General features: G+C 40.6%; 1 protein-coding gene across 1 annotated transcript in view; it reads right to left on the bottom strand.

The window, feature by feature from the left end:
* Positions 1-1,196: 1,196 nt before the first annotated feature.
* The window catches only part of xpo4 (exportin 4), a 51,177-nt gene continuing 37,381 nt past the window's right edge, over positions 1,197-14,992 (bottom strand). The window contains exons 13-24 of the mRNA XM_029530231.1: positions 13,850-14,027; positions 9,988-10,147; positions 9,581-9,750; positions 8,288-8,462; positions 6,582-6,788; positions 6,408-6,494; positions 5,794-5,974; positions 5,564-5,685; positions 5,337-5,467; positions 4,458-4,575; positions 4,164-4,256; positions 1,197-2,762 (exon numbers count right to left, since the gene is read on the bottom strand). Of these exons, the coding sequence (XP_029386091.1) occupies positions 2,565-2,762; positions 4,164-4,256; positions 4,458-4,575; positions 5,337-5,467; positions 5,564-5,685; positions 5,794-5,974; positions 6,408-6,494; positions 6,582-6,788; positions 8,288-8,462; positions 9,581-9,750; positions 9,988-10,147; positions 13,850-14,027 (1,820 nt within the window). The 3' untranslated portion in view covers positions 1,197-2,564. The remainder of the gene's footprint in view (positions 2,763-4,163; positions 4,257-4,457; positions 4,576-5,336; positions 5,468-5,563; positions 5,686-5,793; positions 5,975-6,407; positions 6,495-6,581; positions 6,789-8,287; positions 8,463-9,580; positions 9,751-9,987; positions 10,148-13,849; positions 14,028-14,992) is intronic.

Here is a 14,992-nt window from a genome sequence, read left to right as displayed (position 1 = left end):
CCTGTTTTACAGAGGAAACACTCACATCCTCCACTTTCAAAGTAAAAGCCCTGCATTATCAAATCTAAAGTCCCGATGAATGAACTGATCTGAACTGTCAAAGTAAAAGCGGAGCTTCGCACTTTATTAAAGTTTAAACTTCAACTGTCCAACAATGTCATTAGAAACCAAAGAGTTTTAAAGGGATGAACTTTTAACAACCAGCATTTAAGTTTTCTTTTCAATTCATATGGTTGAGTTTCCATCTTTACTGGTTAAATTTTTAATTAAAGAATTGTTTTTCCTGTTTTTTTTTTGTTAGGAAATCCAATAAAAGTGTCAACAAATCTTTCTGCACTCAACCTGTTAGTAATGTTTGTTCTCTGCAGTCAGCTCCGATTCAGCCCTGCTGTAACACCAACACACAACAAACAACAAAAACAACAACAACATGATAAAACGTTACCTGGTCAGTAAACTCGCTGACTTTCACGGACAGACAGTGAAAACATCTGATCGCTGCCCGCTCCCGGTGAGGAGCATGTTGTGTTGTGACCACGTGATGAGTCGCGGAGTGATGACGTAATCACAGTCAGGATGGCTTCTGCGGAGGACCAAAATAGGTAAAAGCGAAATTATGTAATTACCTTAAAAGAAGTACTAATTTATGAATGTGAACCTGTTTTGAGATAAAAAAAGACATTAAACCAGACCCATCTTATGAAAAAATAACTCTGAATAATGAAACTTTATTACAATATATTACTGAAATGTAGAAAAAAAAAATCAATGTCATAAAACTTGGTCATTTTGGTGATTGGTATAAAAACTAAATAATTTGATGTGCAGATGTTGAATTTCCTCTTTGGATCCTGAATTACTTCGATCCAACACTTCAACATTATTCATAAACTGACTAATACTGATGTTTATTTCTTAAAAAAAGGAACTCTACTCGTTCTGGTTCAGTAGAAGTCATTAAAGTGTGACACCAACAGTTAAATAAATAATCAGTGTGTATTTTGTGAATGGCTGAACACACAAAGGAAACATTGGGAATATTTACAACTGAATGAATCCATGTGTGTGATTGAGTCCGTACAGTTATTAGTCCTAACACTGTCATAAAAAGTATAATCAATAACTTTATTTATTACTAAAGTAGATAAAAGACATTACAGACACAACACATTGTTAAGGAAAATGCAGAGGCCGGAACATTTTATACAATAAGTTTATGTACACTTTTACACTTCATTAACAAAACAGCCATTCTACAATAACCAGGATAGTGCTCTGTACGAGGAGGAAACGGTCTCCAACATAATGCTTCGACAAGTGGCTCTTCTCCTTTTTATTTGGTTTGTTATTGCTGTCCTTCAACTCCAACAGTCTCTGCTTCGATCCAGTGTGTGCTGAAGAGTGAAATGTGCTGCTGTAAAAAAAAAAAAAAAAAGCCTTAAAATGACTCTAAAGTTTAGAGGCCAATCTGTCTCGTGGGCCTTTATCCGTCTGGAGGGAGGCGGCTGCAACGCCGAACTGCAATCCAAAATATCAAACCGCAAAAGGTGAACACAGAAAGTTGCTCCCTCTTTAGCTGAATTCAGACCACGTTGAACTCATACAGCTCTTTACTGCCATTCACTGGCATATAAAAACATTTCAGTGTGTTTTTTTGTCTTTGAAACATACACATCTCATGGTTTCTGGTCTGAAAATATCATATCTATCTATATATGATATATATAGATATATATATCATTTATAGATATAAAATATCTTACGTGTGTGTGTGTGTGTATATTTTTGTATATATATGTACACCCTTTAGTGAAAAGCAATCAGATTTTGGTTTCCTGTCGTCTCCAACAATCAGACAAACGCTTGCTCTCCTGTGCGGCCGTGCTGCATCTAGAGAGCCCAAAGACAGCAGGGGCCGGGCATACCTCTGTTGTCATGGCAACGTGTAATGTTATCTCGTGTATACTTTTGTGCGTGTGTGAATGTGCGAGCCACACTCCACTGTTTTCTTTTTTTTTTTTTTTTTTTTTGGGTGGGGGGGGGGTGGCGCAGGCGCAGTCTTGTCAGCTGATGTATGAGATGATTCTCACACACTCACACACGCAGAACAATCAACAAAACAAAGGCACTCTGGGAAGGATTGGGGCGACGTGTGTGTGTGTCTGTTGCCAAGGCCCCTCTAATACCTTCATCTACAAACCCTCACACTGTAACAGAAACCTCTGTCTGTGTGTGTGTGTGTGTGTGTGTGTTGTGGCAAACTCCAGACACGTGAGGAGGAGGAGGAGGAGGAGGCAGGCCAACCGCATCAACCCGCCGCTGCCCCGCCTCTCTCTCATCATGATGTGCGTAACATTAGCGAGGAGAAAAAGAAAAAGAAACCAGAGGAGGTGAAGATGGTCGACATTCAGTCATGAGATGATCCCCAGCAGAGACAGAGAGAACCTCCGAGCTGTCTCCATTACCCATAGTTCAAAGGGATGACGCCGAGGTGGGTGGGCTGATTAGGTTTAGGGGTGGAGTCTTTGATTGGATGAACGGAGGCGGACTTGGTTTCTCAGTGGTTATTTGACGCAGAGCAGGCCGCCCACGTTAGCCACAAACTCCTCCAGACTCTTGAGGAAGGCGACCTTCTGTTTCCGGTCCATGGTGGGCGGCGTGCTGCTGGCCGTCAGCTTGTTGAAGGCGTCGGCCAGCCGCTGGTAGATGACAGCGTCTCTTTGAGAGGAGAGCAGCGTCTCCACCAGCTCCGAGTACTCCGCCTGACGGAGGAGACGACAGGTCAGACCGTCAGATCAGAAAAAGGTCAGTGTGACATTAAAACTGATTCAAGAACATGTGAGCAGGAAAAATACTAAAAACTATTTCTCAACTGCAAAAACAAACCTGCAAACAACTTAAACATTAAAAACACAAATGTTCTATGTGGACGCACAATAATCATAAACCCATTTTGTACTGCAGGTTCTTCTCACGAATCGGCCGACATGCACACACATTCAATACAGCTGTAGTTGGAGAGTGGAGAAAAAAAAGTCCCCAGCTGTATATTAACTAGACACTGAGCCAAGTCTTCATGGGCAGTGATGGTTCAGTTCAAAAAAGTGCAACAGAAACGTCTGGCATTCATTTTCAGACAGTATATAACAGCTAATCTTGCAGTTAACGGCTTCATTAAGCTCTCATTAAATTAATGAACCATCACGGTGGAGCTGATTTGTGGTGGCGAGACAGTAGAGGGCGTCTGGAGTCATTTCCCAAAACTTCCTGCTTCTCCTGTGCTGTCAGCAGCTCATTTTCCCGGCACGGCGGTGACGCCTCACTCATATTGAAGCAGTAATGACAGAAAAAGTGAAAAAGGTCAATATGTCTCATGTTGTGTTTAATTGGCGGCTCTTACTGAAGTGGCTCCTGACGGCCGGAAGACAAAACAGCAGCAACAAAACCAAAAGGAAACATTTGTGGGGACCAACAATTTTGCTGCCAAGAAAGAATTTACACCAAATGCAATTGTGGGCACGAGTTTGAGTCTGAGGTAATTCTTTATAGGGCCTGAAATCCATTTTAGAAAAAGGCTGCTGCCGCTCACAGACAAACAAAAATCACACTTTACCTGTTTGTGCTTTTGTTTTTAAGCTGCTGTTGTTGGAAAGTGGAATAACTGTTACGATTGTCATTGTATTATATTATATTGTCTGGGATACACTGGTTATTACAAATCTTTTTGATTTGACTGCATTATTGTTATTTTTGTTTAAAATCAGATTAAAAAGAAAAGTTTAATCCTAAAAAAAAAAAAAAGCTAAAATAATGGACCCAGGACTTCAGAATAAAAGCCTCATGAGACCGATTGTGGGTTTTTACTTGGTAATGGCAGAACAATAAAAAAGTCGCAGTTCAAATGTGCCTCAGTGAAGACGTTTTTGTGGTTCTGTGCATTCGATGGTTACAGATATTTTGAATAAAAAAATTGCACAAAAGTGTCACGAAACCTCAAGCAGCTTGCAGAAGGAAAGAGCTCTTCTTTATTAAGAGCTTTAAGAAATCTAGAGAACCAGCTGTTCAATAACCATATTTCCTTATTTTTATCTATTATTTATTCAAGATTTCTTCCTTGAGCGTCGGTGGATTGAACCACTGGAGTCTGTTTGCCGCTCTCTCACCTGGTGCAGGCACACAAGTGTGTAAAGAGCTTCTCCTGCTGCCACCGTCATCTCTGTGTTGTGTTTTTGCAGGACCAGCATGTCAAACACCAACTGAGGACAGGAAGAGAGAGAGAGGACGGTAAAAACACCATAAAACAACGTACAGATTCAAACTAGTCCGGTGATGAAACTGGACTCAGTCTGCTCGGCTGTTTCTTGGTAAAATGTGATGAATCTCATCGTTAATCTGAGTTTACTATTTTTGGGAAGATGCCTGAAAACATTAGTTTTAGTGAAAGACGTCTGTTATACCTTGAGGAAGTGACGTGTGGCGATGAAGAGAGGCGTGTCCTTCTCCTGGTTTTTGGCGCACTGTTCAGCCAGAGGAGACAACGCCTCCAAACACAGCTGACTAATCTCTGAGCTCATGCTGAGAGGAGACGTTAAGGAGCGGAAACAGAAACAACAACAACCACAAAAAAAAAAAAAAAAAAAAGCTTTTACGTAAATTTTTATGACCAATATGACGCACTGAGCTGCACCAGCCACAGTGACGACTACAGCAGTGAGTCTCTTCTGTGCTTTAGCCGAACTTGAACATTTGGCTTTTTACAAATTATAATTGTAAACAGGAATCACAAAAAAAATGGCTCAACCCTTCTATGGAGGTCTGTTACAATGTGGCTGATATTTGACACCAGGAAGGAATGACGCACGTACATTTCCCAAGAAATGTTTTGTTGATCCTTCTGTTTTCATTTGGAATGATTTAATAAATATATTAATTGTCATCAATCTATCTATATATGTTATTGAGGCACATTTGTCTGAAATAGACTCAGTTTTGTTTCAGATGTGTCCCACAGTAATGTGAGATTTATCCAGAGGGAAGAATGAAGATGGAGAGATGGAGGTCTGTGTGGTTTGAGATGTTTTTATGTTTGAATCTTCGTTCTTTTCCTCAAAAACCACTTTTTCCATTTAACGCTGAACGAGCAACATCGAACGATCGTTGTCAAAAACGAAATATTCCAAGATGATAAAAATATGATTTAAACCGGTATTGATTGCGTGTAATCACAGCTTTCACTGGCAACTCTGCCGATGTCATATCTTGGCCACCAATCAAAAATAATATACAAACGCAAATCAAGAGCGACAACATGAATAACACAGAACACGGCAGGATACGAGGTCATTCCCAGCTCCAGGGAGAACATGAGGCTCTTGAAAAGGTCTTCAGGCAGCTGTGGGATCTTCTCTGGGAAGATCTCACAGATGAAGGTGATGAGCTTGTAGTACTGGTTACACAGAGAGGGGAACTGGAGAACGAGCAGGGGAGGGATCAGTTTGGACACGCAGAACACGTTCAGCTTTTTGAACCACACTTAACACAAACCCATGTTGTGTAGTTTTACCTTCAGCAGGTCCTGAGACATGAGTGGAAGAACAATATTGACGCCATAAAGAACCACATCCGCTGCAGATACTGTCCTGTTGGAGGCTGGTGTTCCCTGGTCTTGGTTTCGAAACACCTCATCTAAAAAAAAACAAAAAAACAAAAACAAGTTTGAAAATGAAAATATGAACACAAAAGAGGAAAAAGAAAAGTCTCCTACTGTTAATGAGGAAAGAAAGAGCCAGCCACCTGTGTCGCTGAAGTCGATGAACTCTTTGGAGAGCAGGTTGGTGAGCAGCTCCATGATGAGCAGCAGGTCCTGGTACTGGTCCTCCTCGGCCGTGGCGTCGCTTCGCTTCCTGCTCTGGTTGTTCTTGGAATAGACTTGAAGCAACGTCAGACACGCCTCGTACAGCTTCATGGACTTGGTCTGGACAAGGAGTGAAAACGGAGCCTCACAGTTTGTGTCTCTCACACTCATGAACTTAAAAACTATCGTCACAACTGCCACGGCTGAATCAGTCTGTATACGTTGAAGGCTTTTCTGGTTCGTTTGAAACAAAAAACAGACAGTTGTGAGTTTAGTAGTCTTATTCCTGCACATACAAGCATGCAGCAGGATTAGATATTCAGATTTATAGTCTTGTTTGTGTTGGACTCCACATATGCTGCACTGATAAATGCCCAGGTCAATATTTTATGTCCAGGTTTGTTGATTCAAATGTGTCACTAAAATCAGCTGAGAAAACTCAGATAATGAAAAAGTAACCTGATGAACGTGTGGCAGCTTCCTTTGTGTGTGCTCTGTTCATACAGTAATGTGTCAGGGAGTTAGTGTGCAGGTGTTCGGGGGTGTGACTCACCTCTCCCAGGTAGCAGATCTGTTTGTGAGCCACTTCCACAAAAACCTCGATGATGAGATTGATGGTCTCGGGCGTGTTGCTGTAAACCTGCGTTATAAAAATTTAATCCAGAAATTCATTTCAAATTATTTTAAGTCTGCTGAGTGACCAGCGTAAAGATAGTTTCCTTCTCACCTCCATGAGGCCGATGCAGCTGGACAAGAAGTCCATGAGGAAAGAGAAGAGCGAGGCCACGTTGTCGATCTGCGTCGCCTCGGCGATGCCGCACAACGCCTCTAACGTAGCAACGATTTCTTGTTTGACAGCTTCTTCCTGGCTGATCTGAGCAAAGTTCTCCTGGTTTATGAGGTTGAGGAAACGCTGCTGAAGCGGATGAAGCACCTGGATGGGAAAAAAAAACAAAACAACCAATACACTATAATTTCAGCACAGGATGAAGGAACATTGATCCATTTACGTGTTTTGAATTATGTCTTTATTTTGCAGCAAATTCAATTTTTTCAGTTTCTCGTAAAACCTTCTCCTTGACCTTAAGAACAGCATAAACAAAAGCACTTTTTAATATTTTAAAGCAACTCTAAAACTCATGCTCGACTGACAGTGACTCAGACACCTGACTTGTGTCATGATTCTGTTCTCAGTTATAATGAATGAATCAGACCAGAGTGTTGGGGTTACAAACAGCTGAGTGACTGAAGTATAGTGGAAAGAAAGTGATTTAAAGTGATGTCAAGAAGTAACAAAGGAGCCTTCCTCCTCCAACAGTCAGATCCAAGTTCAGACTGAGCAGCTGTGTAGTTCAACAGCTGTTGTCTCACTCATACACCCGCCCCCATAATTACTCTGGAGTCATTGTGGCTTTGCACCCCCATTTACTACTGTCAGCCTATTAAGACAAAGGCCTCCAGGATCAAGACAAGGATCATGTTATACACAAGGGAGAAAGACTCGACGGGGGAATACTATTGACCACATCCATCACTCCTAATCCCTTCATTTGACTGGAGTCTGTGGGGGCTAACTCCCTTCTGTGAATTTCTTTTCGTTCTTTCTTTTTAATTTTAAACAGAAACGCGCGACTGCGGCAAAATGGTCAGTTTAATTCTGTACCAGGTCTGAACATTTCACATCAAAGGTAAATTTGAGAAGTCAGAATCAAACTTTTCTAAAAAAAAAAAATTAAAAAAAATTAAAGTGAGACGGGACCAAAGGCATGTCAGTCAGTTTTGAAACAAAGACTCAGAGACGGTTGATGAAGGACTGACATAGGTGAACCAGACAGTTTGTGTGTAAACAAACAGTTTGAGTCTAAATTTTACAGCTGTTGTTCATTTTCCTTTACTTAATCTTCATGGTTGGATAAAGCAGTTTGTTTACAACCTGTCTGATTGTTTGACTGCTGCTTTCTTTCCTCCTCCGACTTTAGAAACTTTCCTGCTTATTCCAGATCCCAGCCATTAAATCATTACCCAAGCTCAATCAAAAAAAAAAAAAAAAAAAAGACTAGTTACAACAGACAAACAGACTTTTAAAGGCAGCTAAAGAAAGAAAATCTGTCTGGAAAACTTTAATCTTGAATCATATTTCGTTGCTGTTTGAAGGACTTTGTTTCATTTACAGGACTGATGTTTGCCAGAACTATTCAGCCGCTGAGGAGGTGTGGAGCCTCGAACACACAAAATGTAATTAGTCTGGTTTCACAAAATAAAATTTACAGTCCCTTGATGCTTTTCTCTTCCCCGCCTTCATAGCTAAGTGTTACTGCTAAATGTCAGCACGTTGTTTAATTCTCACATTTGAAGAGTTGGAACCAGACAATTTCACATTTGTTCTCAAAAGTGTCTTAAAGATAATTGACTGTACGCTGATGCTAACGTTACCTCGGCCCAGTATTGCTGTTTGGTGTCGGAGTCCATGTGTGCGAAGCCTCCGAGGACCAAGGCCTTCATCAGGGACCTCTGAACGGAGCTGGACAGCAGGTGGAGAGGAGGACTGCGACTGGCAAACTGCTTCGCCAAGTTCCACCAGCTCTCACACTGCACCACGATGTTCGCCCTGCACAGGGAGACAGAGTGTATTAGTGTGTCTGTGGGGCGTTTAAATGTGATCACTAAAAATACAACAAAAAGATTTGCACTTGAACACAAAGGATCTATTTTCAAGCCACATTTAATAAAGTTATACCTAAAAAAAAAAAATAAAATAAATAATAATAATAAAAAAACATAACCTTACGCTTCTAAGTAAAACTAACCTGTAACTTTCAGTGCACTTTCATTTTCAGCGTACCATTAAGGCTCAGTCCTAATTGCACCAGCCCTGTTGAAGTCTGAGCAGCCGCCCTTTACTGCCTGCTATCCCTCCTCTCTCTCTGCTACACCACCTTCCTGTCTCTCTCCCACTGTAGCTGTAATAATGCTTTTACTACAGAGCCTTGATAAAGGTGACATTTTGTGGATAGGAGGTTTTTATAAAACTGCTGCCATGTGAATTCTTAAACAGGAGGATTTGGAGATCCTCTTTTAATAATTTTATAAAGAGTTTGGTCTAGACCTGCTCCATATGTAAAGTGCCTTGATGTAACTTTGTTATGATTTGGTGCTACATAAAGAAGAAAGAGAGAGAAAGAGAGAGATCAACAAAGCAATTACTTTCCCCTTTTAAAATCATTCATCTAATTTCAAAATAAAACAAACAAACAAAAAGAAAACATTATTGGCTGCATTGCAGGAAAAATAACTTCAAGCTATTTCAGTTTTTGTTTCATTGTAATGAGAAGATTTCTGCCTGAGGCTTCGTTTTAATCCATCTCATACGAGTCGCTCACATCTTTAATCGATGTTTCATCATGGGCGTCATCTTCAAATAACAACACTTGTCATAAACTGTTACCCTACAGCGATAAATGCGGATTATTTTCATTATCAATCCATCTGTTGTTCATTTGCTCAATTAAATAATTAATTGTTCAAATGCCAATTGCGATTTCAAAAAGTCCAAATTGGTGCTTCTGAAGCTTATGATATAGTTATAATGATATTTTATTTTACAATTAGAAAAGATTAAACCAGATGTTTACATTGAAGAGCTGGAACCACAAACATTTTGCGATCTAAACAATTTATCCCAAAAAGAAGAATTGAATTTTGATTATCTAGCTAACTGCTGCTCACCTCTCCCTCTTCTCCACCAGCGTCACCAGCAGCTCCACTGTGTCGTTGGCCAACTCCGCCTCTGAGCTCCACACAGACAGGTTGTTGATCACCTTCTCCAGAAGATATCCCACAATCCACTGGGCCCCCTCTGTGTCTGCACCAAACGCTGTGCTCAGGGGCATGCTGATCTGAGGCGGCACACAAAGAAAGGTGAGACACGTCTGGTTTTATGTTTTTAATTAGAATCCGTCCACACGAGACAAAAAACAGACAGCTATCACAGAACACACACAGCTATCTTTAGCTGCAGCGCCTATAGAGACTTAAAGTGCTTCCAGAAATATATGTGCCTGTTGGGTAAAGAAAATACTGGGGTTGGTGCCTGTGCTGCTTCGATCCAAACAAAGCTAAAGAAAGCCTTAAACCTGCTCATAGAGCTTCTCATCCACCAGCAGGTACGTCTTGGCCCAGCGTCTGAGGAACCACACGATATCTTTTCCCATCTGCGGACTCAGCAGCTCTGTCAGACTCGCTCTGGTCGCCCGAGACTCAACCTCCGAAGTCCGCAATACTGCAGACAGCAACCTGAGACAGAGGAAAATAACAGCCAGAGCAGGATTTAAAGCCCACGCAGTCATTCATATGTAGATGTATAACATGGTGCCTCTTGCTGATGATTACTGCATTGTGTTATTGAATGCAAAATGTTTGTTTCATATTCGTTTTCATGTGAAGCTTTGCACTGTAATACAACATGTATAGCTGTTGAGCTCAGACAACAAAAGCTGTGAGACACAATGAGGCCACCTCCACCTAATTTAAGGTTGTTCAGGATGTTTGGACTTCTGACCTCTGATGGCATCCTCTGGTATCAGGTACCAAATCATTAAGATAATTCAAGTCCTGTGAGATGTGAGTTGAATTTGTTAGCTGCTGAATCTGTGAGCAGTCATTATGTTTATTTATTTATTTATTTTATTTTAAAGCTCTGCAGTGTAGGGTCATCCCTCTGTAAGTAAAAAAAAAAATAACCAATGTGGATTTGGAAGAGAAGGTTGAACTTCCACAGAAATAAAAAAAAAGAAAAAATTATACAAAGGTCATGAAAATATAACGAGCTCAAGAGGACATGAAATATGCATCACAATAAAAAGGATGCACAGCTGAGGTCAACGGAAAGGTCAGTAAATGTGGAAATCATCAAAACAACCCAGTCAGGTCCACCCATGTCCATTTTTAAACTCCACTCAACCCTTTTAGGAGGCAGATTACAGCCAAGCCCAGTGATTTTTGGGCCATTTTGAGGCAAGAAGAGTGCAGGAGAGAGACAAGACTGGTTAGGACGTGACCTACAAACCTCCTGCTCAGGAGCTCAGTATGCCATCAGGACAGCCAATGACAATGAGTTCACATATTCATGAATAAAATGCTGAGTGTGATCGTTGTGATCACAGCTGCAGGCAAAAAAAAAAAATAAAAAAAAAAAATCAAGACATCTGGAGAAACTGCAGCTTGAAGCTCAAGCGCAAATGAAAGAGGAGCAGGTCGATCATGAAAATGCCTTTTTGGTTGTCTGACACTTTGACGACAGAGAAGAAAATTAATAATTACAGAATTGAATCTCAAAACAAGATTTATTTTTTGCTACGGAGGGAAATGCGCCAGTTGTGATATTGATTCCAAGAAACGAGTCAATCAAACGGTGATATAAAGTCATCATTGTGTTGCCCTTTGTGCGCCTTAAAGACAAAAGACAAAGTCGAGTCCACACAGAGTACATAAAAGGACAGAGAGACAGAGGGCTTAAAGCAGCTTATGGGTCTGTCCCCCTCAGTCGAGGACAGTGCACAGTCTCACATTGTTTTCAGAAAACAAAACCATGTTGACATTTACGGGGCCGGGGTCGGCACTTGTTATTAGGAAACCCAATGCCATTGGCTACTCATCTCTGCAGTCCTCTGTCATTGCTGTCATCCCCCTCCACACACGTGCACGTTCCTGTGCACCAATCTTTGTGGGGACCCGTCTCTGACACGACGCATTCTCTTGCCCCCTAAACATCGATGAAAAACCCCAAACTCAAACACAGACGGCCGTTTAAACCTGCAGGGGTCCAGCATTTTAGTCTACACAAAGCTATTGGACCCACAAATGTGATAAGACAAAAGGCATGCAGGCACACTCACACTCTCACACACAGACACGCACACTGAGCAATCAACACAAAACAGAGGCTCAATGACCTTCAGCAAACAATATCACTGGCTGCTGTAACTGTCTATTGTCGTCACTGTGATTATCTGCATGCATGCATACATGATTGCCTTTAAACAAAGACGCATCCAGCGCGACTGCCAACAGCCGTGACCCGCACAAGGTTTCAGACACCACAGCCACATACTGTCATGCTGCACAATTAATTGTTGTTAAAAACAAATCCTCTCCAATAACAGCAACTGGAGATACGCTCCGTGCGCTGCGGCAGGGTGGTGGAGGGCGTTTTATTATCTGCTGGTGTATTATTAGAGCATCATTTTGTGCTGATGTTCAACGACCACACGGGGAGAGGTCTATTGTGTAGGAGAACAATTTCTAATCCCACAGCAGCAGAAATGAGACCACAGTGCAGTGCAGCAACAGGAGAGTCTGTCATCACGAACAGATATTTCTGCTCTCACAAAGGGTAGCTGCCTAAAAATTAGTTTAGAAAAGCAGAAATATGAGCCCAGTCAATAATTCTTATTGATCTACAACTTCTTCTGCAGCCTGCAGATACAATATCATCATTTTCAGTCTGGTGCAGAAGAAAAAAGAAATACATTTTTTAGCTGCAAGAGGAAAAACCGGCTCCACATTTATGGTGTTACCTGAAACTGTGTGGGGGAAATGTGGACAAGCTCCAGCTCAGCTGCCATCTGACCTTTTCCTTGTGGCAGCAGCAAGTGATTATTTTCATTTCTGATTTATTGCCCTATTATTTCCCAGACACTGATGTTTCAGCCTCAAAATGTCACAAATTTACCAAAGAAATTACACAATTTCCACGTGTTCACAGGCTGGATCCATTGTTCAACACCGAAAGCATCAACACAGGAAATTTGTAAAAATCTAACACAATATTGACATATGCTCGTAATCATTTAGACACCAACAAGCACTCTCTAAAAATGAAGACTTAAGCCATTTCTTGGTTTTATATATTTGAGGTGTGACAGCAATCTGCTTGTGATTTGGGAAGCTGTGATAGTCCATTTTTAATTTGTTTCCTGTTATTTCATGAAATGATTGATAGATTTATGAAAGTAAAAATGACAAATTATTAATTGATGGAGGTAATTACTATTTATGCTCCGGAAGTATTTGAATGTCTGAATACAGTTGTCCCTCTGAGGTTAGAAATGAAACAAAGAAACTACACCATTTGTGTAAGCCAGTATGGTTTTATGCCCTTTTTGTTTTTTGCAAGTTTGCCTTTAAGTTCAGTGAGAGGGCGTTTGTTGATTTGCTTTACTGGCTGCAGATTCACATGGCGCTTGGGTGTGAACGTGAAGGGGACTAAACCACCTTCAGCTTTATGGGACAATAAATGTGACAACACTCGGAAGAACGAGCAGCCTTGGACAGCAAGAAAAGTCTATTCTGGGAGAGTTTTATGGGGATCCATCCGGTTAGGTGAGACAAATTGTCACGACAACACAAGCGCTGCTGGTCACAAAGACGTGTCATCACCTCCAGTTTGTCCGAGGCACAGATGCTACGCTCGACAACTCTTCTGTTACATAAATTCAAACAGCAGACCTTCACAGCACAACCCCTGTTTCTTATTATGTTCGTACTTCTGACAGTCTGAAAACTCTTCAACAAACAAAATAGTTACTTAAAGGCTCACGAATCCTTTGCAGCAAAACAAAAACAGCCAGAACAATATGAGCCTACAGGTCATTAAATAGCAAAACAAAACAAAAGCTTTATCCACAGTTCAGTTTCATTCATTACAGCTGTTATGTTTCTACTTGACTCTATAAAAATTTGCAAATCAAATTACCAGCACACAATATTCAATATCTCTTATTCTGTTGTTGTCTTTGGAGCGATGCCTTTTGAAAATAGATTGAGATGAAAAGAAAAGGAAAATAGGACCCAACTCTCTGGACTGTCAATAACATGCAGACGCACATCTTACAAATATCAAGTGCACATTATTATTGAGGTCATTGAAGCTCTAACTGCAAAAAATGAATACCTGAAATCGAGCAGAGCCAGAATCCAGTCTAATTTCCATCTCACCTGATGACAGAGTCTGTGCGGTTGCAGCCCGGTATGGATGAGGCCTTCTCCCCCGGTGAGCCGAGGATCTGCAGCGTCGTGTTGATGTCCACCTCAGTCGAGTGTTTGATGGAGAACTCCATCACCTCCGAGGGGATCAACGGAGTTTCACCCTGAGGGTCATCTGCTAATAGGTACCCTGCAGAGAGCACACAACGATACAGAGGGCAGGTTACACAAGTAAGAATAAATTCTTTTTTTTTTCCATCTTCTTTAAAACAAAAACATTCGATCATCAGAGTATGTATCCAATTCGTCGAGTGAGGGAAAATGTATTGGCAACAAATTTGATTGATTTCATAAATTCAAAAGTCAAGCAAAAATGCTAACTTTATTTCTACCTGCCAACTTTTTAATATTTTCAAGGTATTATACTACATTTCTCGACTTTGGACTGTGCAGAACACATGAAGTTGCACTTCAAGAAATTCACACTTTTCATTGTTTCATTAAAACTTAATTAAAGCTCAACTTTCCGGTTATGTATCAAAGTTTATGGCAGTCCAACATAAAGTCTGTTCTAATGTTTTTTGTTTTTTTTTTTGGACTCCATCATGAAGCCCTAAAAGAAAAAAAAAAAAACTCAATAATACTCATTTCAGCTTTAAAGGCGTCTCCTGTTGGTTGACTGACCCACCCAATGCAGATGGTAAATTAATAGTGAGGAATCACAACAGAACTGCTTTAATTATGCTGATTTTGACAATATTTCAATAACTTGAAGCCACAGAAACGGGTGGAGCTCAGTTCCTCTGTTTTGTTCACTAATAAAGTGGAATAGGCTGCAGTGGAAATCTCATTTCTAAACGCAATAAAACTCCATATTCAGCTATATTAGAAAATCAGGAGGCTTTTGATCAGCTACGTTCAGTGATGTGTGCACGTTTGTTTTTGAACTCCATCAAACCGTCGTAGAAATTGTTAGACTAGAGTACAAATCTATTCTAAATGTGTACATATGAGATACATATGAGTGCATAAATACAATATATTCCTTTTTTCTTTCAGTTACTACGTTTTCTTTATGTTGTCAATGATCAGCATTGTCACAAAGTTTAAAGATACTATACCTATAATTATACAATAGCAAACGTGATGAAATAA

The sequence above is a fragment of the Echeneis naucrates genome, chromosome 21 (genome assembly GCF_900963305.1).
Source record: "Echeneis naucrates chromosome 21, fEcheNa1.1, whole genome shotgun sequence".
Classification (NCBI taxonomy): domain Eukaryota; kingdom Metazoa; phylum Chordata; class Actinopteri; order Carangiformes; family Echeneidae; genus Echeneis; species Echeneis naucrates.
The sequence above is the reverse complement of the archived record's forward strand: the minus strand, read 5'-3'. Positions and strand labels throughout refer to the sequence as shown.